The 21860-nt window shown below is 40.5% G+C and overlaps 1 protein-coding gene across 1 annotated transcript in view; it reads left to right on the top strand.

Moving 5' to 3' along the window:
* The window catches only part of FLT3 (fms related receptor tyrosine kinase 3), a 42661-nt gene that overhangs the window by 11518 nt on the left and 9283 nt on the right, over nt 1–21860 (top strand). The window contains exons 2-15 of the mRNA XM_074535272.1: nt 1174–1298; nt 2792–2994; nt 3773–3888; nt 6117–6234; nt 7624–7760; nt 8356–8495; nt 8577–8730; nt 12193–12358; nt 16305–16411; nt 17639–17750; nt 19264–19442; nt 20696–20808; nt 20908–21040; nt 21130–21234. Of these exons, the coding sequence (XP_074391373.1) occupies nt 1174–1298; nt 2792–2994; nt 3773–3888; nt 6117–6234; nt 7624–7760; nt 8356–8495; nt 8577–8730; nt 12193–12358; nt 16305–16411; nt 17639–17750; nt 19264–19442; nt 20696–20808; nt 20908–21040; nt 21130–21234 (1908 nt within the window). The remainder of the gene's footprint in view (nt 1–1173; nt 1299–2791; nt 2995–3772; nt 3889–6116; nt 6235–7623; nt 7761–8355; nt 8496–8576; nt 8731–12192; nt 12359–16304; nt 16412–17638; nt 17751–19263; nt 19443–20695; nt 20809–20907; nt 21041–21129; nt 21235–21860) is intronic.

Below are 21860 nucleotides of genomic sequence, written 5' to 3'. Positions count from 1 at the left end.
GATTGCCCTGACCCAGGGGCAGCAGCCTGCACTTGGCCTTATTGAACATCATGAGGTTCCCGCAGGCTCACCCCTCAAGCCAACCCAGGTCCCTCTGGATGGAATCCCTTCTCTCCAGTGTGTTGCCTGCAGCACACATCTTGGTGTCATCAGCACACTTGCTGAGGGTGCACTTGATCCCACTGTGCATGTCATTGATAGAGATGTTAAAACATATTGGTCCCAGTTCCAACCCCTCAGGAATACTGCTTGTCACTGCTCTCTGCTTGGACATCAAGCTTTTGACCATCCATCCATTGACCAACCAGATTTGCCAGGTGCCATTTGCTCTTAGTGAGGTTATGTTGGCTATCACCAGTCACTTCCTTATTTTCCATGTGCCTTATAGTTTCCAGGAGGATCTGCTCCATAATCTGGACAGGCACCAAGACTGCCTGTCCTGTAGTTCTCCAGGTCTTTTTTTTTTTTCCTCTTTGAAAAGGCAACTTATGTTTTCCCTTTTCTTATCAGTGGGAATTTCACAGGACTGACATAACTTCTCAAATATGATGGATAGAGGCTTATCCACTTCCTTTGCTAGTTTCCTCAGGATTCTCAGACCTCAGATCTCATCAGGTCCCTTGGACTTGTTCACTTTCATGTTCCCTAGATGTTTTCAAACCTGATCTACAGCAGGTGGTTCTCATTGTCCCAGTCCTTGCCTTTGCCTTCTGTGGGAAGGAAGGTGCATGATCATCCTCCATCTCACAGTTGGCATGATGATCTTCCATCTCCGTGCTGCAGAGTTTGGTGCTGCAACGTTTGGTGCTTTCCAGCACAAGGATGCAAAAGGGAAGTGCAAGAGAGCATCTGTGTTTGGTAATGCTGTTTCTAAAGGAGCCTCTATAACACATAGTGGCTTTTGTCTTTAGACTTTCTCTGCAGAACTATGGGACATACTTGTAAAGTGTGATGTGCCTGTGCTTTTGAAAGGTTCTCCAAACAGAGCTTCCACTCAGCTTCAATACACAAATGCAGAGTTAGTATATTCATACAGTATGTCTGCATATTCAGTTTGGCTTTTTTTTTTAAAGATGTAATCTTTCTACAGTTTTGTTGTATTTTAACTAAAACTACTGTCCCATAGCAGAGATCTAGACTTTATTGCATGTGTTTTCTATTTCTGTTTTGCAGTTTTTGTTATGACAGCAGTTGCTTTCACTTCTACAATGACTCAAAATACATCTGAGATCACGTGTGGGTTTATCAGTCAGAAGGATGAAGGTTCAGAAGCACCAGAGACATCAGTAGCTCCTAAGGTGATATAATAGAGAACAAGTTGCTTATAAAATGTTCCTGTCCACTCCAGGATACCTTCCCAGCAACTTACTACACCCTAAACTTTTAGAATCCGAGGACATCACAGACAAAATCCAGAGTTATGCCAAATATGGCTCCAGCAGGTTAGAGGGATGCATATCTGAAAATTCAGACTCTGAAACTGTGTATAGTTAAGTACCAGTTTTCTCTAAAACCAGCTTTTTTATTAACAGCTTGCTGTTACCTTATATCAGCATGCCTGAATATTGCTGGATATTGTTGGCAATGTATCAGTGTTAAAATATATATAAAAATATGTGCCCCGAAGAGGAGACTGCCAAGGCCATAGGGGGTGTGTGCCACAGCTGCTGGGACTGACAGAAAGTTGTAACACCCTCTATTCCCACCACCAAAGCCCATAAATCCCTGTCAGATCCAAACTTTGACTTCAACACCAAAGCTGGACAATGAATTAAATACCATTTTATTTTCTTCTAACCCCCAATGGTAGAAAACCAGGTGGAGGTGATGTGTAACTAAATTATAAATCAGCTGAGACCTGTGGTTAAAATATTTCCTAAGGATTCTTGTTTCAAGGAAGTCTTATGTAATCTTTTTCATTCCTGAATAAATGAATCAGTAATTCAAATAACAAATGAAGGTATAGCAGCCAAAGCTGTGTTGTCCTTGTATCTGACAAGGCAGAATTTGGCTGTTATTTCTGGGTACTTCTCAGGTCAGGAGAAAGGAGAGAGGCATGAGAAGAACCAACCAACCAACAAAATGGGGATGCAATGAACTCTGACCTTTTATAGACTTGCGCTGGATAAAATTCACCCAACAAAGCAATGGAGACATTTAGGGCTCCTCTTCAGACAGAGCTACTTCCTTGCCACCTTTTGCTGCAGCCAGTCTTAGAGACTCACTAATCCATTGGTGGCTTTCAGAATGACTGTGGAAGATTCTGTTTCTGTTTGCAATTCTCCTTTAGCTGTACACAGGGGTGAGGAAATGAAAAACATGACAGCATCCAGCCCAAATGTTCCTTACCCACTAAAGCCCCCAAGGAGCTGAGGAGCAGCCTGGCAGATGATGCAGATGATGCAGTGACAAGCAGTGAGATGCTAAAATAAACCCAATATTCTGACCCTGCCTTCGCATCCAAGTTCCAAACAGAAAGGTTTTATTATAGTTCTGTGTCTCCCTGTGGTTCTAAACAAAAGAAAATAAAATCAAGTGTAAATAATTTGTATCACTAACAGAAATTTATCATGGTTCTGGCTAAGATTGTTCTGTGGTGTTTGTCTAGAGAACAGAATTGACTAATTCAACAGGAGCCCTATAGAGTTTCCTCAGGCAGTAGAATTCCACATATTTATTAATAGGTTGGGTGGTAGAAATAGAACCCTTTAAAAATATCTGAGTGCAAAAAAAAAAGCAAATAAAGCTAACTGCTAATAAATACCTAACAGTCTGTCCTCCCACATTGCAGGTTCCTAATATTTTGGAAGATCTTGGGTGTTACTTGAATTCTCAAGGAACAGAGAACATCTACCAAACAATAAAAAATGTGGAAGTCAATGTATTAGAAGATATTGAATTAAGAATAACAATGAGCATTTCAAATATCATTTCATGCTTTTGGTTCTTTAAAGAGAGCAAAGCCTGTAAACTTTCTTTTGACTCAGAGAATAGGTAAGTCAAGGGATGTACTGGATCAAAGATCCTTTAAGAGATGTTTTCTTTTAGAATGCAAATCGAATGTTTTCTGTGGCTGTGCCTGTGTTTGATTTCATGTATGCATTATCTTTTTCAATCTCTTAATCCTTAACTGTTGTCACTCAGCAGCACATTACTGATTGTCATTTAGATCAATGTACACATATGAATCTTAAAACTAAGAACATTTTAAAATAAGCTTGCTCTTTTAATTTGTATGGCATCCTGCATGGGAGTCTCCAGGCACTCTCTGACATTGATGGATTTGAGCTTTGCCATGATCTTGAGGAAAAATTATGATTTTATAGCCAAAGAAACAGAGGCATGAAAATTATGTGGCTTTTAGGATCACAGTGCAGATCAAGAACAACAGCACCAGCATTCTGACTCTCACAGCCAAACCTGGACTGGAATCTGAGGCTCCGTAATTCCCTCCTCATGGAAACTTGTAGAATGAGACTGTGGGTAAAGTGTTTGGCTGTGGAGCTCCTGAACTGCCTCCAGCTCAGGAAGGCCATCCTTCCCAATGCTTCTCAGCCTTAAGGATGTGGTACTGTGACTGTAAATTCCTATGTGCTGCTTGCGTAGGAAGACACATGAAGAAAGTATTTCAGGTTGAAGGGCACTGTGTAAATAATGAATACCAGTGTCTTTGAAGGGTTTTTGCAAGTGCTGAAGAGCTAACATTTAATTGTGTGTGTTGCATATTACCTTCTTCATATTAGCATGACAAATACAACTTTCTGTTTTATAGATATATTGCATCTTTGGCTTTTTCCCAAATAAAAGAAGGACAAGCTGGGACATACACCCTCTTGGTCACAAGTAAAACTGGCAATTACACAGTGGTTGTGCCTGTTCTCATCAGAAGTAAGTATGTCTACATGAAAGGGGTCACTCCATCGATAGGTTCAAGGGCAGAGGCTCAAGTTCAGTCAAAGCAGTGAAGCTTTCATGTGCTGCACTTCAAGCATCTTCTTAGATTAGCATAGCACTTGGAGCTGTCTTCGGAGGCTGAAGTCAGAACCACAAACTATGTGAGTCAGCTTTCTCTAGTCAATAAACCATGCAAATGAACAAATAAAGATGTAAATGTGCAGAAGCTTTCTTCTCCCCTGTGAAAAATCCCCTCTGTGTCAAAAGGGACAAACTGATGGTGGCTTTTTTTTTTTTTTTTTTTTGGTGCTTTCCATGCTCATGGGTTAGATTTGTTTGCTTTCGTTTTAACCTGCTTATTGTTGGTGTTGCTAACTTGGTTGTAATGTGGACCAGATCAAGATTTCCCTTTTATGTTCTGGTCACACTTTGACCCGCTGCCACTTTTCCAGTTGTTCCTGCTGCTAGGGCTCTCACTTCTCGCACTGCTTTTCCTTTTACAATTCTGTGGGTGGCAAGAGGTCCACTGAGGAAAGGGGAAAGAAAGAGTCCCTCAGTGCCAGCTTTGACTTCTTCATTGTCTTTTAAATCAAAACTTAAAGCTTATCAGTTCTGCAGCTGCTCAACACAAGTGTGCCCAAGAAGCTGAGGTTTTAGCTGCTGTTAAATGCTCATGACAGAGCACCTGTGAGGTGAAACTTTTTGAAAGGCTCCCAGTGAGACTGGATTTGATTGAGTTTTCTCAAGGCTCACACAAGAGACTTCTCTGATGCAAAGGCAACAGCTGCAACCAAGTGCAAGCTTCTGTTTCTAACTAGGGGTGTCCAAAAACATCTCAAAAAACCCATAAAGACACATAGTGACATGATTTTTTAACAGAATAGAAAGATTATATTATTTTGTCTGGAATGGGATACATTTAAAGATAAAATGTAAAACTGCAAAAAGATTTCAAAAGCAAAACCTCAATCCAAACAGCTAAAAGACTAGCAAACCCTTCCAGGTTTAACAAGCTCTATTACTTGCCTTGGTTTTCATAAACTGTGACTAATCAACATTTGGTTTTCCCTCTTTAGTTGTTTTTAAAGTATTTCTTCTGTTTAACTTTTTTTCTCTCTCTGGTGCCAGAAAAGTCACCTCTAATCTCTCCTTGTTTAATTTGAAGCATTACTGCATGCCTCAGTTATAATTTTAACAGCTTCATTGAGGGGATAAAGTATTAAACTTTTCATTAAGAATTGCCATCTCTATACCAATTAAGCTTTAGAGGTAAAAAGTGCTATTACATGTGCAAGCAAGAATAGTTCGAAACAATGTCGATAAAGGTCTTTCTATATCAATTGCTTGGATTGCTTTCTCTTTGGTTCTGTGAATTTAATGTCATGATTACCTCTCTGATAAAACCCTTCAGGCTAGATGTGAATCCTTCAACTTGGATGTGAATTTCTGTAGGTAAAAAAAACCTCTTAGACATAAATGAGGAAAGAAATGGCAAAGCCATGATTATTACTTTCACCTTAGCACGTCACCTTGCCCACAGTGAAAGTATGACTGACGAAAATGCCACTTTTACATGTGGCAGCTGTAATTTCATTGAAAGATTACTTAAAACTGGACTCAGTGCTTTTCATTTTGAGTCAAACCTTTAGCAGTTTTAATACATTAAATTTTTTGTTCCTAGTCCGGGTCTGTGCCTGAGAGGTTCAGGACACTGGGAATTATCTAGGAATCATTTCCCTCTGGGTTACAGATGCAGAGCAGAGAAGTTTGCTGGTTATCAGAAGTCATTATCACCCCTTCTGTCTCCATCATGTATCTGATTTGACTGAGCAAACCCCATTTTGTGCACAGATTTTGTAGTCTCAACAGGTACTCCACCAAAAGACGGGCTTAGGATGTGATTTCAAAATCACAGTTGCTCCTGCCCAGTGAAAGGAATAGCAACCACAGCAAATTAACACCTTTCAGTATCAGCCTCAGGATTATCCCCTGGCATATAGAGGCAGGCCTTTGGTGCAGGGAAGCTGTGCATTTAGCAATCAAAGCTGAAAATCTCATGAGACCAACCCACAGTGCACCTAAGGCTAAACCATTTTCTGTTCCCTCAGTGTTGAAACTCCTGAAACAAATCACAGCTATGAAACTTTATGTACTACAAAATAAGCAAAACAGTGTTTCAAAATTATTTCATCTTTCTTAAACATTTGCATTATTTTTATCAGAAAAACCAGCCAAACCCTATTTCAGGAAAAGGGAAAAATCAGATTCTATCGAGTGCATATCTGAGAGCTACCCCCAGCCCTCTGTGGAATGGATATTCTGCAAAACACCTGAAAAGAGGTATGTGTATGTTTATATGCACGTTGAATCCCTAGACTGAAAGTTTGCCATCTTCTGAAGAAAAAGTGGCAGGGTGAGAAGAGATGACCTCATGATGTGCCGGGGGAGGTTTTGATTGTATATTGGGAACAATTTCTTCACTGATAGGGTTACTAAGCACTGGAACAGGCTGCCAGAGGAAGCAATTGAATCACCATCCCTGGAAGTGTTCAGAAAACTTGTAATGTGGCACTTGGAGACCTGGTTTAGTGGTGAAGATGGCACAGTTAGTTTGATGGTTTGACTCGATCTCAGAGGTCCTCTCCAATCTTAATGATTCCATGATTCTAGACTGCTTAGTGTGCCTATTCAGCTGTCAGGGAGATAACTGAAGAAGAGCCTTTGATTCAGAATTTTTGGAGATAGGCTCTTCTAGTTGGCACACTCACAGGCTGGTTGAAAACCTATGTCCACATGATCCACTTCTGAAGTGCAGCAACACATTTTTCCTAGAAATTTTTACTGTCGTGCTCTTTTGGAAACTGCCAGCTCTTGGTTTAGAAATTTTATTCTGGATTCATATTTTGATGAAGAGCAAATCAAAGGCATCTTGTTTCCTCCTAGTTTTTCACATTGTTTTAAAATTTGAATCTTACAATCATAGAACACTTTAGATTGAAAAGGACCATAAAAGCTCATCTTTGGAGTCTGAGTGCACTGCAATACGCAGGTACATCTTCAACAAGATGATTTGACAGTTTCAAATCACCTCCCTGGGCCTTAGCAGAGCTTCTAGGAGGGTCTGTTCTGTGACCTTCCCAGGCCAGATGTGAGGCTGACAGGTTGACAGTTCCCATGGTCTTCCTTTCTGCCCTTTTTTTAAATGATGCAATGTTTCCCTTTTTCCCATCACTGGGGGCTTCACCAGGAGTATCAGAGCTGAGAAGACAAGAGGTTGTGATTTTGTGAGCTAAATCATTTTTCCCATTCTATTAATATATAAAGTTTATCCTATTTACAGGGGCAATAATGCTTTTCTCCGCAGCATGGCAGTTCAGGGTATAGATCTCCTAATGCCACTCGATTTGCAGCACCTCCCACCACCAGGAAATCAGAGATGTGGTGTGAAAGCTCAGCCTCTATGATTTTACTCTTGTCTGGATTTTAATCACATAATTACCTGTCTAAGAGCCAGTTTGAGCATATTCAGGTCATTTCAGCTCACATTTCTGCCCAGACTGTGACATTTTTACTTTCTTATCTTCACCTTTGCTAGTTCCTTTTTATTCAATATGTGAGATCCAGTTTTCCCACTATTGTTTGCATATTCTCATGGCTTAGAGATTTATCAGATTTATTTTCTTGCGGTTAACCAAATGAGTCAATGAATAATTATGCTTGTAATTGCAGTTGCCCTTATAAAAGGCATGAAGAAACTGGAGAAATAGATGGCATCCAGATGGTGCAACATGAATTATTTCAAACTTACATATGGTGCTGTGCAGTCAATGTCCTGGGCAGAGAATGTACCAGCCTCTTTACAATAGGTAACTTCCCTCTAAGGTTTGCTTGCATGTGAGCTCGATGCTGCTGCTGAAGTTAGTTGCACTACCCATCTGAGTATGATTTCTGGTCTAAGCTATTTGTTTGTAATCACTGGAATAAAGCTAACAGTGAATATCATTGCTCTGTCACGTGTTTTAAACCTAATTTCAATAGCTCTTTGTGGTCTCTGTAAAAAACCTCCTGCCTTTCTATATTTGCTATACTTGTATTGACTTTTTGTTCAGGCTTTTAGGACTGTGTGCATGGAAAAGCTCATCAAAGTGTTCTCAAACATATATATTTATATATAATTATTAATTAATATAGCACTCAGATTTGCTTGTCTGTTTTTTAAATAAACCCAACCCAAGCTAAGCTCTATGCTGCATTGTGCCCTAGAGATGTCTTGTGAATCATGACGAAATTTGTTTTGAGACATCTAAATCCATGAAGGTTACTAATTTCATTATTATGGTAATTATCATTACTATGTAAAAATTAATATCTATACAGAATTAGCAGAAAAAATGTTGATTTAACTGAGCATTTTCCAGGAAAAATTATGGTTGTTTCACTGTCTGTGTTTTGGTTTTGTAGATTTAAATGAAAGACAGGCAGCACCTTTACCTGAACTACTACTTAAGGTTGGGGAGCCATTGCTGATCAGATGCAGAGCTGTTCACCATAATTATAAATTCAGAATACAACTATCTTTGGAAAACAGAGAAGTTGAGCAGGTAAAAAGACAGGGCATACATTAACATAGGTTGTACCAGGCACTATCAACTAATTAAATGTGAATCTCTGTTGAAAACCAGGGTTGCTGCTTTGAAGGATTAGAATATCAAGGAGACTTGTCAGCAATTCGGGTCCAGCATGTGTTTATTTCAGCAGCAGAAAGAAATGACAGTGGACATTACACCTGCTCTTCTACTGCTCATCCAAACCAAACTGCTTTGGTCACAGTTCTAGGTAATTCCAATCCCTGGTCTTAACTTTGTCTCTCAGCTGTTTTGCTTTGTTTTCCACGTGTCTGTTCTTTACTTGCAGATATGCACTGTATGTTTGTAGTTCCCTTGCTGAGGAAAAAGTCTGTTTGCACTTCCAAGCAATCCAGGCCAGCCAAGAGATTAATTTGAACTGAGTCATTCTGGTACCTGAATACAATTAACCTTTTCTTTATATTGCTTTTCAAATAATTCCCTTTAAAAGACAGTGCTTTTAGAGGTGAAATGAAATGGCAGTGTTTAGATATGCAGTCTGTATGACTGTTCCAATGGGATCTTCTGGAATCACAGGCTGGGATTCATCTCACATGTTGGTGACTCTCAGCCAGTGCACCACAGAGCCATAAATTAAAAAAGCAAATCTCATTCTACTTAAGCAACATGCTGATTTAAAAGCCAGCAGTGTCGAATTTAGCTGAAAGCAGCCTCAGCTGCAAACTTTGTTTCTCAGATGGAAAAAATATACAAACAGGCCTAGGTCTGGAAACAAGGCATGAAAAGGAAAGCTGTAGGTAGGACCACGCTGCTGGAGTAGGCACAGGGTGTAATTCAATGACTGGTGTGCCTGGAGCTGGAACCTCTAGCCCTGAAAGCAAGGCTCTCTGAAGCAGTCACTGTATGTTTGACCCCAGATGTAGCTGCTCTCAGGCTTTACAATACCTAAGCCAGGTATGGCAGGAAGTGAGAATACTTACTCCAGTCTCTTCAGAAATGACTTTCCTAGTACAATATCCTCTTTTCAGCTTCTGCCTTCCACTGAGCAGGAAGTTCTCTCACCGTTTACAATAACTGAGTGCAATACCTGTGCCTTTTTCTACGCACATCTCCTTGGTAAACAGGAACATAGGGGTGAGGGTGTACTGTAGAGGTAGGGCAAGATCCTCTTTTTCATCAGTGGCTGTGCATAGGTCAGAAAGAGTGGCTTTTGGGATCTGTGAACTATCAGGTGTGAGCATGGGTGACAGTCAGAGGGAATTATTTGAGTTGCTGTCCTTGGAAGGCTGTATTTCTGAGCAGGGTATTTTTTTCACTACAATGCACCAGCCTATATTGATTGTCTGTGTTCTCCTTAATACCCCTTTATCCCAACAAAACTTCTGAGGGTTCATTGTCTTTGCTGGTGAGAAAATCTATTTGTTTACTTACATGGTGGATTAAAGTGGGTGATGTTGTCATACCAAGCTAACAGCTATGCTTCTCTCTCCAAGGTTCTACAGGAATATCCTGTGCTTCTGATCCATCCCAGCATTTAGCCTAATGTGTTAATGACAATCACTGTGGGTGTGAATTTATGCTAACAATGCAGATTCCATTCCAGCAGTGATACAGATACAGATTTCACTCAGTTGCCCATGTCTTAGGGTAGCAGTTTCTGAAACAATCAGCATCCCACCTTTAAACCATCACTGTGCGTGATTCAACACCTGTAGCTTCACTGGGAATCCTCATGGTATAACTTATCCAAGAGAAAACTGATTTGGTTGGCACACCCTCCATTGCCTGGGGAGCCTGGCTCTCATAGCTGTATGGATGGGTGTTCTTCCAATCTCTAATGATGCCTTGCAGCCAGACTGCTTTCATTTGTTCTTTGGTAATTGATACCTCACCAGTTTATCCCAATTTGTGTGACCATCAGGTCAGGCAGGGTGGTTAGGCCACTTCAAAGCACAGCAGAGATCATGCCAACAACTGCAACTGCGAGGCTCTTTGGTACTGCAGGTCTTATGTTCAGTTTCCACCACTGCTAAACAAAGAATTTTTAGCACTACACAAGCTCACTTAAGGAATATGTAAGTTATTTTGCAGCACATTATATTAAAAGCAAAAAACACAGAAATATGAGGAATACAGACACTTGTTCAGCCTCAAGAGTTTCATCTCACCTCTTTGTCATTGCTAAGTGTAAATAGTCAAAAATACACTTAAGCCTGCCAAAAATCATAAACCAAGCAATAATGTGCCATTTTATTTCTCCTCCAATAAAGAAATTACTTTTTTTTCAGTTGTTTTCCAGAGAAATGGCATACACTGCTCCAAGGTCCTTATATGCTCTCTGGAGAAAATCTTTATTCTTGGCTGGTTGTGCTGTTAACAGTAAACTCAGAGATTATATGCTGCCTGGAAGGATGAGGACCAAAAGATGAAGGCTCCATGTATAAAATCAATAAGCCTTTAACATCAAAAAATAAGAGAGTACTCATGAAAGCAATAGTTTCTTGTTTTGAAATACTGAAATGTTTGTGGTTTTTATGGGAGTTTCCAAGTAGTAAGTAGGCTAAGACCGATAAAACACCAAGCAGAATATAGGGTTACAATCAGAAGAAAAAGGGAAAAACAGGTCCAGCAATATTTTTATAGTGTAGTTTTTCACCATGTAGCTGATTAAACACCACCCCAAATTTTCCAGAGGTTGTACAGTCCTTGGGGATACCCAAACCAAGCAGGACGTGGCTCTGAGCAACCCCATCCAGCTGGATCTGCTCTGGGCAGGAGTCTGACTACACATCTCTTCCAATATGGTATATGGTTCTGTGATCTTCACAGAGTTGATCCTGGCACCACTGGTGTCCTTAGGACAGCCTCCCCCCATGTCTGCTCTTCAGTCTCTTTGGGCAGGATTCATTCCAAGCCATGACACATCTAGCCCCAGCTATAACTTTAGTTCCTTCTTCAGTCAGTGCCAAGAAACAGTATTTCCAGCAGTGGCTCAGCACATCTTTGTCATTTTCTGCTTTAGGATGGGATTCATCTGAATATGCCTTTTTCATTCCACTGAGTTTATCAGGCGTTCAAACAAGTAGCTTAGGTGGATCACAGAGCTTTTGACACCTCCACTAGGTGAAACAGATCCCACCTTAGCAGAGCAAATACCAGCAGCACATAGTTCATGGACCTCTTCAAAACATTTTTCCATGTTGATCTTGCATTAAATATATTTCATTTAAATGGAGAAATAAAGGAACAGCTACAAGACTCATTTGCAAAATCTTCAGCTTATTTCAGGGTAGGAGAAGGAACTACTGATTATGATGGTGGTGCCACCTGGTTTTGTTCCTGTAGAAAGAAAGCCAGGAATTGGAGTTCTTTACACCTGGAATACACACCCAAACGTAACTAAATAATTACATTATTGGACATGTGACTTTGTAGGTTAGACTGAAGAGACATGTCAGACCATTTTGGAATTTCTCTGGTCTGACCAAATATGCAACTTCATCAGGCTCAACTCATTTGTCTGCAGCTGAACACCGTGACAATATTCCAGTACTATTTTGAAGCATTATCTTATTTTGATTAACAGGATACCTTTTGTGATGTAACATGGTTTTTGCTTATGATAACCAAAATTTAAAACATAGAGATGTTGAAATGTCTTCAATAAAGTCCAACCTTTCTAATACAATTTTTCTTTCATTTTTTTCTCCAGAAAAGGGATTTATAAATATAACTGACTCTAAAGAAGATTTTGAAATTGGTGAGGAAGAGTTTTGCTTTGAAGTTAACTTTACAGCATATCCTCCAGTTAGATGCATGTGGCTGTATTCCAATAAAACATTTCCATGTATACAAAGTTACAGTGTGGATGGACTCAGGTATTTGAATATTTTGTAATAATTTAATATAATAATGTGTCTTCTTTACATCTCATTTGGACCATTTACTGTCAATGTTTTTTACTCCGTGGTTTTAAAATATGAATGGCCTACATGGTGAGACTGTTAACAAAAGGCACTCAAACATAATTTTGGCTTTGAACAACAGTTCACACAGATAACTTGTAGAATCACTTCATTCTCTATTTATAATAAACCCTTTGCTAAATTATGCATCCAGCAACCCTTAAGCTTATATGCATTTTACCATTCCCCTTCTCTCTAACATAAATTCTGAATTACAGATCTGTCGCAGTTTTCATTCTGGATCACAAGTTCTGCATGTTCCCATTTTGTCATCCTGTTGTTGATGATGTTCCCAGTGTCTTTCAAGCAGCGCAGACCAAGTGCAGGGTGCTGCAGTTCCCAGGGCCCTGCTGGCCCGTGCCTGTGTCACAGAAACATGCCGTTCTGCTCGTTAGCCAGGTCATGGATTCTTCCGCTGCTGCAGCAAAACATGTTTTGAATAAACCTGTTAGTTATCTACCTTTTCTGTTATTTCCTACAATGGACTTCTGGCAGGAATCCTGTTTAAGGCTAATGTTTTCTCCATTCCCTAGGCTCTCTAATTCCTTGATAACATTATCTAATTTCCTTCAGGGTTTCTTTCAGAGTAGTCCCACGGCTTTGCAGGTAACAGCTTTTACTCACCTCAATGAAAGTAAAGCCAAGCTGCCCTTTTCAAGTTTTTACATTAAAAGTGAGCAGGCTGTAGGCAGGAGCTAATGCAGCAGCTCTGATTCCTTCTCATATTCTTAAAATCTCTGTCATCTTCTACATAAAGCTGTGTCAAAGCCTTGATTACACTTTTTAATGATTTCTTTCCATAGCATTTTGGTGCCTTTGATTTTATCCACTAGCTTGTCAAGTTATCTTTGCAACAGACTGGCCTTTTCATCTGCATCAGATTGTGTATTGGAGTCAGACTTCAGTGAAGTTCAGAGACAGCTCAGTTCAGGTTAGCAAATTGTCATCTCCTGGCAATGGCCACAGGAACTCTGTCCCTGCTGATAAAGTGAGGGCTGTCAGCAAACTTTGATAGCACTGGGTGGGTGTTGGTGACTAATCTGCAATGCCTGACGTTGTCTTGGCAGAACTGTGCCTTGTGACAAGACTGATTTTGGAAATGAGGTCTCAGGGGACAGCCAGGAGCGTTTGCTCATCCTTGTCCAATAGGTACCTCCCTCCAGCTGATAACAGGGAGCTGATTTGCTTTGCAGCTGATACACACCCCTCCTCACAGCTTGTACCAGCAGGACTCAGTTTTGCTTGGATGATTGACAGTGGGTGTAAATTCAATGCAGATAAGAATTAGGTGCTACAGACTGTGCCAACAGTAATTACATTGAGAACTTTTGAAATGGTTTAGGCAGCTGTCATCAGCCAGTAAGGTGCAGCTGCTGGCCTGGGATTTATGAGTCACTTCAGAGCCATGGCAGCGAAGAGCAGCAGTTGCTGAGTGCTGATCACCACCTGCTGGATGGGGGAAAGGCCAGCTCGTGTCCCTGGAGCCGTGTGTCCAGGCTGGCCCAGCCACAGGCACAGGCCACAGCCACCAAGCATTGCTGGGGCGTGACCTGGTGGTTTCTTCAGGCAGATAACTCGGCCGTTTGTCTGACAGTGCTGTTGGACAAACAGGACTTTTTATGTTTATTTTGGGTAGTTATTCTTTGCATTTATTTGCATCCTCTTTATGTTATGGAAATATAAAATAGAGGGAAAAAACTTGAATTTGCTGATTGTTTCATCTGGCAAGTACATCGTTTTGTACAGACATCCCTCATAACGATCCAATTTTGGCTGAATACAAGCATTGGATAGATATGTCTCTGTCCTGAGGACAAAGAGCAGGGGTACATATTTCATTCAGTTTGAAGTACGCAGAAGCAGCAAGGGGTGGGGAAGTCAGGAGATTCTGCCTGAAAGCTGTAGTCTTCCATATTTTAGTGAGATTTTAAAGCAGAAGGTTTCTCAAAGCAACACAAAAAAGTCATCACATATCTAAACACATTGTGAATCTCACTTTGCATGTTCTGGTTGATTTCTGTGTAATCCTGTCTCCCAGCACTTCTACTTTGTTCCTTTCATATCCTTTTTCATTTCCTGTTTTTATTCTTTTAATTTCTGCCAGTGTCTTGTAAAATTATTCCTTCAGATAAAAGATCATATTAAATTTTAATAATTAACTCCGTATTTTTCTTCAGCTTTTCATTTCAAAACCCAGTGATCCATCTCTCCTGTCACTATGCTTACAGTACCTTTTCAGACATTCCTTCAGAATTTCCATTTTTTATTTGCTTTTGTGGGCTCTCTGTTTCAGCACACTACTGATTTTCACTTCCTCCCTAAGAGCTAATGACTCTTCATACACACAGTGTTGTCTGTTAAATTTATAGTACTTAGCTCACATCCCCTTATATTTTCAGGTATTGCAGATACTGTGTTAATTTTTTTTTCTGATTATTTCATTAGGATATAATCCTTCCAACCTGGGATTTCAAAAGCAACTAATTATATTTGGATTGGTTCTTTTTCTTTCCTGTCTCCAGTTTCTTTTTGAGGGGGCTTGAAAGGGTTCTAACTTTAAAAAATCCGTGAGTTTGGAGACATCGTTAAGGCCATTTTGGATCAAGACATTCAAATGTCAATAACTATATGAAAGTGTGGCCTTAGTCAAAAGACAAAATTGCCAGTGGCTTCAAGGGGAGTTTTCCTGGTTTAGAATTTCAAGGTGATACTTGGTGCCTTTGTATGTATCTAGATTAAGGAGAAATATCCTGATTTCAGTTCTCTAGACTGATCTCATTACTGCTTTCTCCTGCTTTGCATATTGCGGATATGGGCTATCTGTTTGGTTTTTTTTTCTTCTCTCTTCAAACTCTCTGATGTTCCTGCTTGCCTTTATCATTAAAACAGAGTTGGGGACCCACAACATGGTTACCATTGAATTGTCAGCAAAAACACCCAACCCCAAATTGTCAGCAACTACACGTGAGAGAGATTTTCTTAGGTTGCTCTTCTAATGCTGATGTACTGCACTATCTGCTATTCAAAGCTGACAATTGTCCTACAGCAATAACCTAGTTGGAAACACAGAAATAGGATACCATCACTGTACAATGGCATATTCCCTTCTCCCTGCCTCATCCCATGTCCCATACATCGGTGACAGAACAGAACAGCCAGGCATGAATCTTTAATCCTCTGCAGCCCTTTGTTGTTAGTTTCTGCCCAGAGACTTGTTAGACCCCTCCTGGCCATCTCCATTGTCACAAGCTGTCTCTGGCATGGTTTGGGTCTTGGTTTTCTGCCATCCACTGGCTCAAAGGCCATAGGGATTAGTAAAAGGCTGGCTTTTTCTTGCAGAATGACCTTGAGAGTTGATGTTTCATCTCATTGACAATGAACTTATGATGATGATCGCTTTCCTGAGCTTATGTGAGATCTTTCTCTTTGGAAATGTTTGTCTCTTATGTTCCTCCCTGTCACTGATTTTTCCTAACACAATCTATCACATCAGCTAGAAACTCCCATCAAAGTTCCTTGGAGAGAAGAAAGTTTGATCCTTTGCTGTCTTAGCATATGTGCCTGGGTGTGTCTTGTCATCCAATGAACTAGTAACAAAATCACAGCTTGACAGCCAGTGTGCACTCCAGGAAGAGTGAGAGAAAAATGCAAAATTAAATCAATACTGCAAGGAAAAAATATCTTCTCACCAGCACAGTTAGATTCTGGGATTTATATTCTCTAAGCAAAAATCATTTCCTTTGTATTCTTCATGAGATGATGCAGAATTGTTTCAAACATATATGTGCATTTTAACTGCATTGAAAAAATTTTCAAGTCAATATGTTGTCCTTTTCCCTTTTTTGACTTTGTTCCACAGCATTTCATCAAAGTTCTGCAACCATCAGCACCAGTCTGGGATATATGTATTTTATGCTGAGAATGATGATACGGTTGTGACAAAAAAATTCACTCTGTATGTGAGAAGTAAGTAACAAAACTATTGCTGAAGATTTGGCAAAGTCTGGGATTTTGTCACTGGTATAAATTGAGCTATTATGGGGTGTGTTTTTTTGGCATTCCCTATTATTCCCTATTTCATTTACAAAGATTTATTGCTTAAAATGGAGGATCAAAAGGCAAAATCATGATTCTCTTCACACTGCATTACACTGCTGAAATCCAGGCACCGGGTCAGAGAAAGACACTGGATGCTTGTGGGTTGTATTTCTTGTGTCAGTTAGGGATGGGGGAAAAAGAAAGGAGGAGAAAGTTGGTTTTTTTTTTCGTTTTAGCCTGCCATAAACAGAATATGAGGAATCAGTTGCATATTGAGAAAAATTAATGCTTCTTAAGAAAATTACAAGCCTAGAAACTTGGTAAAATACAGTAACTCTATCTCTAAAAATCTGGAACATGTGTGGGTGCTGCAGAAACCACATGAGATACACAGTTGGGAGGAAAACCTTATCCCCATTAGGAATTAGATTTCTATGCCATGTTTACGACATTTTTTTCTCTAATGGCATTTATGAGTTAATGTAGCTAGTGTGGAGATCTCTGGTGTATAAATTGTATGTTCGGGCTGCAGTGCCTCATACACCCCTGCCCACAATTCACACACATGCACAGTCCTGACCAATGCTCTCAGTGATCTCAGTTCTGCCACATGACTGCAGCATCTCTCCCTTGCTCCGGGTCTGGGGCCTTTATTTGTGAGATATAATTCATACAAGGGTCTTCTGTGCACACTTTGGTGAGCTGGACACCCAGAACCTCAGTGCCAGGGCAGTCCTAGGGCCAGCTGCTTAGACTGAGTCAGAAAAGCAGAAGTCAAGCTTTCTAATTTTGGCTGTGCCATTGTTTTGGTCTGGCTGTGCCTATAGAGAGAAGTGGCTGCTCCCCTTGCCTTGCCACACTGCCATCCACAAAACCCAGGAAGGTGGAGGACTGTGAGTTACACCCAGCATATCTCACTGGGACATGCAGTTTTTATTTTGGAAAGAGAAGCAGACCTTGGCCTCAGCAGATATGACTTGCACACAAGTGTACAGGGTTTTGTCGCTTGAAGTGCTGACAGAAATTGTCTTACAGAATCATGGAATTGTTTAGGTTGAAAAAGATCTTTTGAGAACATAGATTCCAAACATTAAGCCAGCACTCCCAAGTATATCACTAAGCCATGTCCTTAGGCCTTGTGTTGTCTCATTGCAGGAAAGCCTGAAATAAGGATGCAGCTGCTGTTCAAGCAGATCTCCTGTGTTGCTGAAGGTTACCCTGCCTCATCCTGGGTTTGGAGGAACTGTCTGGAACTCAACTCATCCAAGTAAACAACTTTTTTTCTTTTTATTTGTTGCAAATGCACAATTCACTGTGTGCATTTGACTGGTTCCCCTACTCCAGGGAAACCAAATCACCAAAATTAGGAGAGGTTTTCCCTTTTTTTTATTGCCATCAAATGAAGTCTATAAAGATGTGTGTCTTTGCACCAAAGTAGATCCCACTGGGTTTATATCAACAGTTAAGGGGTAACAAAGTCCAATCTAAGTTTTTTTTCTCTTAGCCTATCAAAGTTATAGGGATTCAGGGAATGCATTGGTTAATACAGGCTTGATTAATTGGTTAAGCTTTGGTTAAAATACCTGCTATGGTGACCTGTTACCAAAACCACTAAAGTCAGGGAGAGTGGTTCCAGTTAAGTTAGTAAGAGTATTTCCAGTAAAGTTAGTAAGAGTGTCTCCATTTCCTCTATTTATTTAGGGGAACAAGTCAGACTCTACAATTCAAAAAAATGATGAAACAGCTTTGACCTGATTTGTGAACTCTACAATTTTTATCTTAGATATGCCAAAAAACTAATAATCCCATGGTGCAGAAGAATACTAAGTCAAATATTCCTTTGTAAGATTGTGGATAAACTCTAAAGTATTTATTTTAGCTAGACATAAAAAAATACCTAGACAATTTTCTTATCCATACCTCTTAAAAGGCTTCCTTATATCAATCTGTGCAGAAATGGAAGAGGAAAAAAACCATGCAGAGAGTGGGTTTTAAATACTCCTTAAATCATCCTTCTGGGAAGAAAGTGCTGTGACATATCTTTTCTGAGGAACTTCCAAATGTAGAAGCTAGTGCTATGAGTAGAGCTGAATAAATTTATTCCTTATCTCCTAATTTATTTATGTGGAGAGTAAATTAGACAGTAAGTTGATGAATGATAGAAAAGCTAGAAGACAAAATAATCTATGTGGACCACCTTTCCCTTGAGTGTCAAGTTCCCTCTTTCTACATGTCAGGCCTTAAATAAGTCATTAATGCTGTCCATCTGGGTGGATGGAGGCTCTCCATCATGAGTGAGAGAAACTTCATGGGTGAAGTGGCTTGCCTTCAGGGAAAGGAGGTACAACTTCTGTTCTGGGTTCATACTGCATTTATAGTATTAGCATGGCTCATTTGCAGCTGCTCAGCGGTTTGAATGTTTTGAGGCAAATATGAAACCAGTGGGAATAGATGAGGTGTGGGGGGTGGTGTCAGTTGGGAAATTGATAGAGGTTCCAGAGTTCAGGGAGTGCAAGTACCCTGCCAGGGCAGTGGTGGAGAGTGGCAGAGAGCCCAGAGTAAGAGGCAGCTCAGTCCCTGCTAACCCTGCCATGTCCATCACCAAAAATGAGACTGGTCACTGACCAGAGGTCTCACTCTGTCTCTGACAAAACACAAACCCCTTCCCTTCTTCACTTCCAACACACACATAAGACATGTTTTGTAACTTCCCATCTTGTCCCCTGGCAAATGTCACTAAAAAAAGCTAAAAATCAAAACTGGTCTGCTTCCTTTTTCAGCTGCACAGAGGAAATCACAGAGGGGATTCAGAACTTCTTGCCAGAGAGGAGATCCCTGGGGTCATGGATTTCAAGCAGTGCTTTATATGTACAGGAGACAGCAACAACCTTCTCAGTGGAGTGCTGTGCAAACAACTCAGCTGGCTCAGCCTGTGAAAAGAGTTTCATTAACCTGTCAGGTACCACAAGCCAGTGTTTTAGCATGGGTTTTCTCTACTAAAGCTGGCATGGTAGAACCTACAATACTTTTTATTTGGCTAAATGGCTGACTGTGCAATGGCATTGCAGGTAAAACACAAGCTCTCTATGTACACAGCATCAGCAATGGTGGGTGAATGGGAGACAATTCTCTTCTCTAGGCCCAAAGCAGAGGCTGCCCTCATTAAAATAAACAGAAAAAAATAGGAAGTGCAGGATGGATCCATGGCAGTGTTTGAGGCTGATTTCTTATTTTACTTTAGTGATCCCTACATGAAATCTGGAAGAATCATCTTTGGCAAGAGCTAAAGGCTCTTTGGTAGCTGGTGGCATGTGCTATCCCTTGCTGCTTTCCTGTAGGTCCCTGTGGTGCTGCCAGAAATGCCCATGGGAGCTCTCCTCACCACATGGAGGTCACTGAACATCCAAACAAGATCATGGTTGAGCCAACAGACCCATTGAGGGCTCAATCCCTGTCTGGAAAGTAGGAATTCTGTGGAAGAGACCTTCTTAAACTGCTGTAGGCAGGTGACAGAAGGTTAAGTCCTGGTTAGGTAGTCTTTCTTCTTGTCAAGGGAATCACAGATTATTTCCTCATTGAACCAGAAAGTCAGTATGATTATTTGCACTTTGTACTTGCAACACCATATGTATTCCATAGAGAAAAATATTTCAGTAAGAGGGAGCATGCTGTTGCAGTAGGAGTTGTTTTGAAACACCCAGGTATTTGCAGTACAGGGATTTCCTTTGTCATGGTGAACAAGCAGTTCGGTGCTTTTGACTACAGTGGACAGAAGCTGTGACCACTGCCAGAATTTGAGCATTCATGTAGAAATTAGAATAGAAACTAATCATAATACCTATACTTTTAGAAACAAGCAAAATATGAGGGTAGGTCTCATGTTTGTATGCTCATTTACCAATCAACACCTTATTCCTGTTTGTTGGTAGTTCAATCCAAGAATCACAGCAACATGTCCATGCATTCCAGTATATTAATGGATTTAGCTTTTTTTTTTTCCTTTTTTTTTTAATGAAAATAGATGTCAGAATAACCCAGAACTTAATGCCCATTGCCCATCTTGTTTTGCATATGGCTGCATCTCACTCCCCGTGCAGAGGAGGCTCGGGTGTGAGAGGGCTGCAGACTGCCAGAGCTAACTATGGGTTCTCCTTGCATTTTCAGCTGTACACACACTCTGTTTCAGTGGGTAGTAACATGTGTCTTTTAAAGTTGCAGGAGCTGTTTCTTCACCCCGGGACAGTGCTGCATCCTATGCCTCCATTGGATTTCTTCTCCTCTTGATCGCTTTTTTGTTTGTATTCATTTTTTCTAAATACAAAAAGGTAAAAGCAAACATAAATACCTGACCATTCTTCTTTTGTTCCTACCAGGATGTTTCTTCTCTAAGGCTTATTTCACTGTGTGTTTTTTTTCTTCCAAAGCAATTCAAATATGAAAGCCAGTGGCAAATGATACAGATGATAGGGCCATCAGATAATGAATACATCTACATCGACTTCAGAGAATTTGAATATGATATAAAATGGGAATTTCCCAGGGAAAATCTGGAATTTGGTGAGCAATCCATAAGGTAAATCCCAATACTGGAGCAGTAGTCTGTGCTGTACCAGCAGCAAATAATATTGGCATTTTGTGTCTTGTAGGACAGGTCCTTGGTTCTGGGGCCTTTGGGAAAGTAGTGACTGCAACAGCTTATGGGATTAACAATGCAGGAGATTCAGTCCAGGTCGCGGTCAAAATGCTAAAAGGTATGATCAACTCTGGTGCCTTCCACAAGCAATGATGTATTCTAGTAACTCCAAAGTAGGAGAGTCATTAGAAATCCCCCTTATACAGAAAACTTTTAGCAGTTACACCTCACAAATGCTTATCTTCAAAATCCTTTCAAAGTGCTTTCAAAACCTGGTTTCAGTTTGGAAAGGTAATGCTGAAGTGTCTTCATCCCACAGCACATTGCATTTTGCCCTACACACTACAGAAGGTGTGTGTTGTGTGAGGAAGTATGGAGCCTCTAAAGAGTGAAAATACAAATTCCCAGTGCAGATTAGCCTGCTGGTTATATTGGTGACTATGACCCTTGGTGTGAGGCCCCTTTTTCTTGCAGTGCTGCCTAGCTGTGCCAATCCCTTTGCCTGCTGTGTCTGAGCTAGCTTGTTTCCAAAACTTCCAGCACAATTTCGTGTGGTCTTTTTTCTTCATGATGACACAAACCAGTTTCTTTCCATCTCTCCTTATGAATAAGGATAGTAAACCTCGAACACTCCTTTCTGCTATGGCCTGGACTCCTCACAAAAGCAGAGTCCACGAGCAAGCCTCCCTGGAAGAAAGCAGAGGAGGGCTGCCTCACTGTGTCCCAACTAATCACAGCCCTGTT

The sequence above is a fragment of the Zonotrichia albicollis genome, chromosome 2, assembly GCF_047830755.1.
Source record: "Zonotrichia albicollis isolate bZonAlb1 chromosome 2, bZonAlb1.hap1, whole genome shotgun sequence".
In the NCBI taxonomy this organism is placed as follows: Eukaryota; Metazoa; Chordata; class Aves; order Passeriformes; family Passerellidae; genus Zonotrichia; species Zonotrichia albicollis.
The sequence above is the reverse complement of the archived record's forward strand: the minus strand, read 5'-3'. Positions and strand labels throughout refer to the sequence as shown.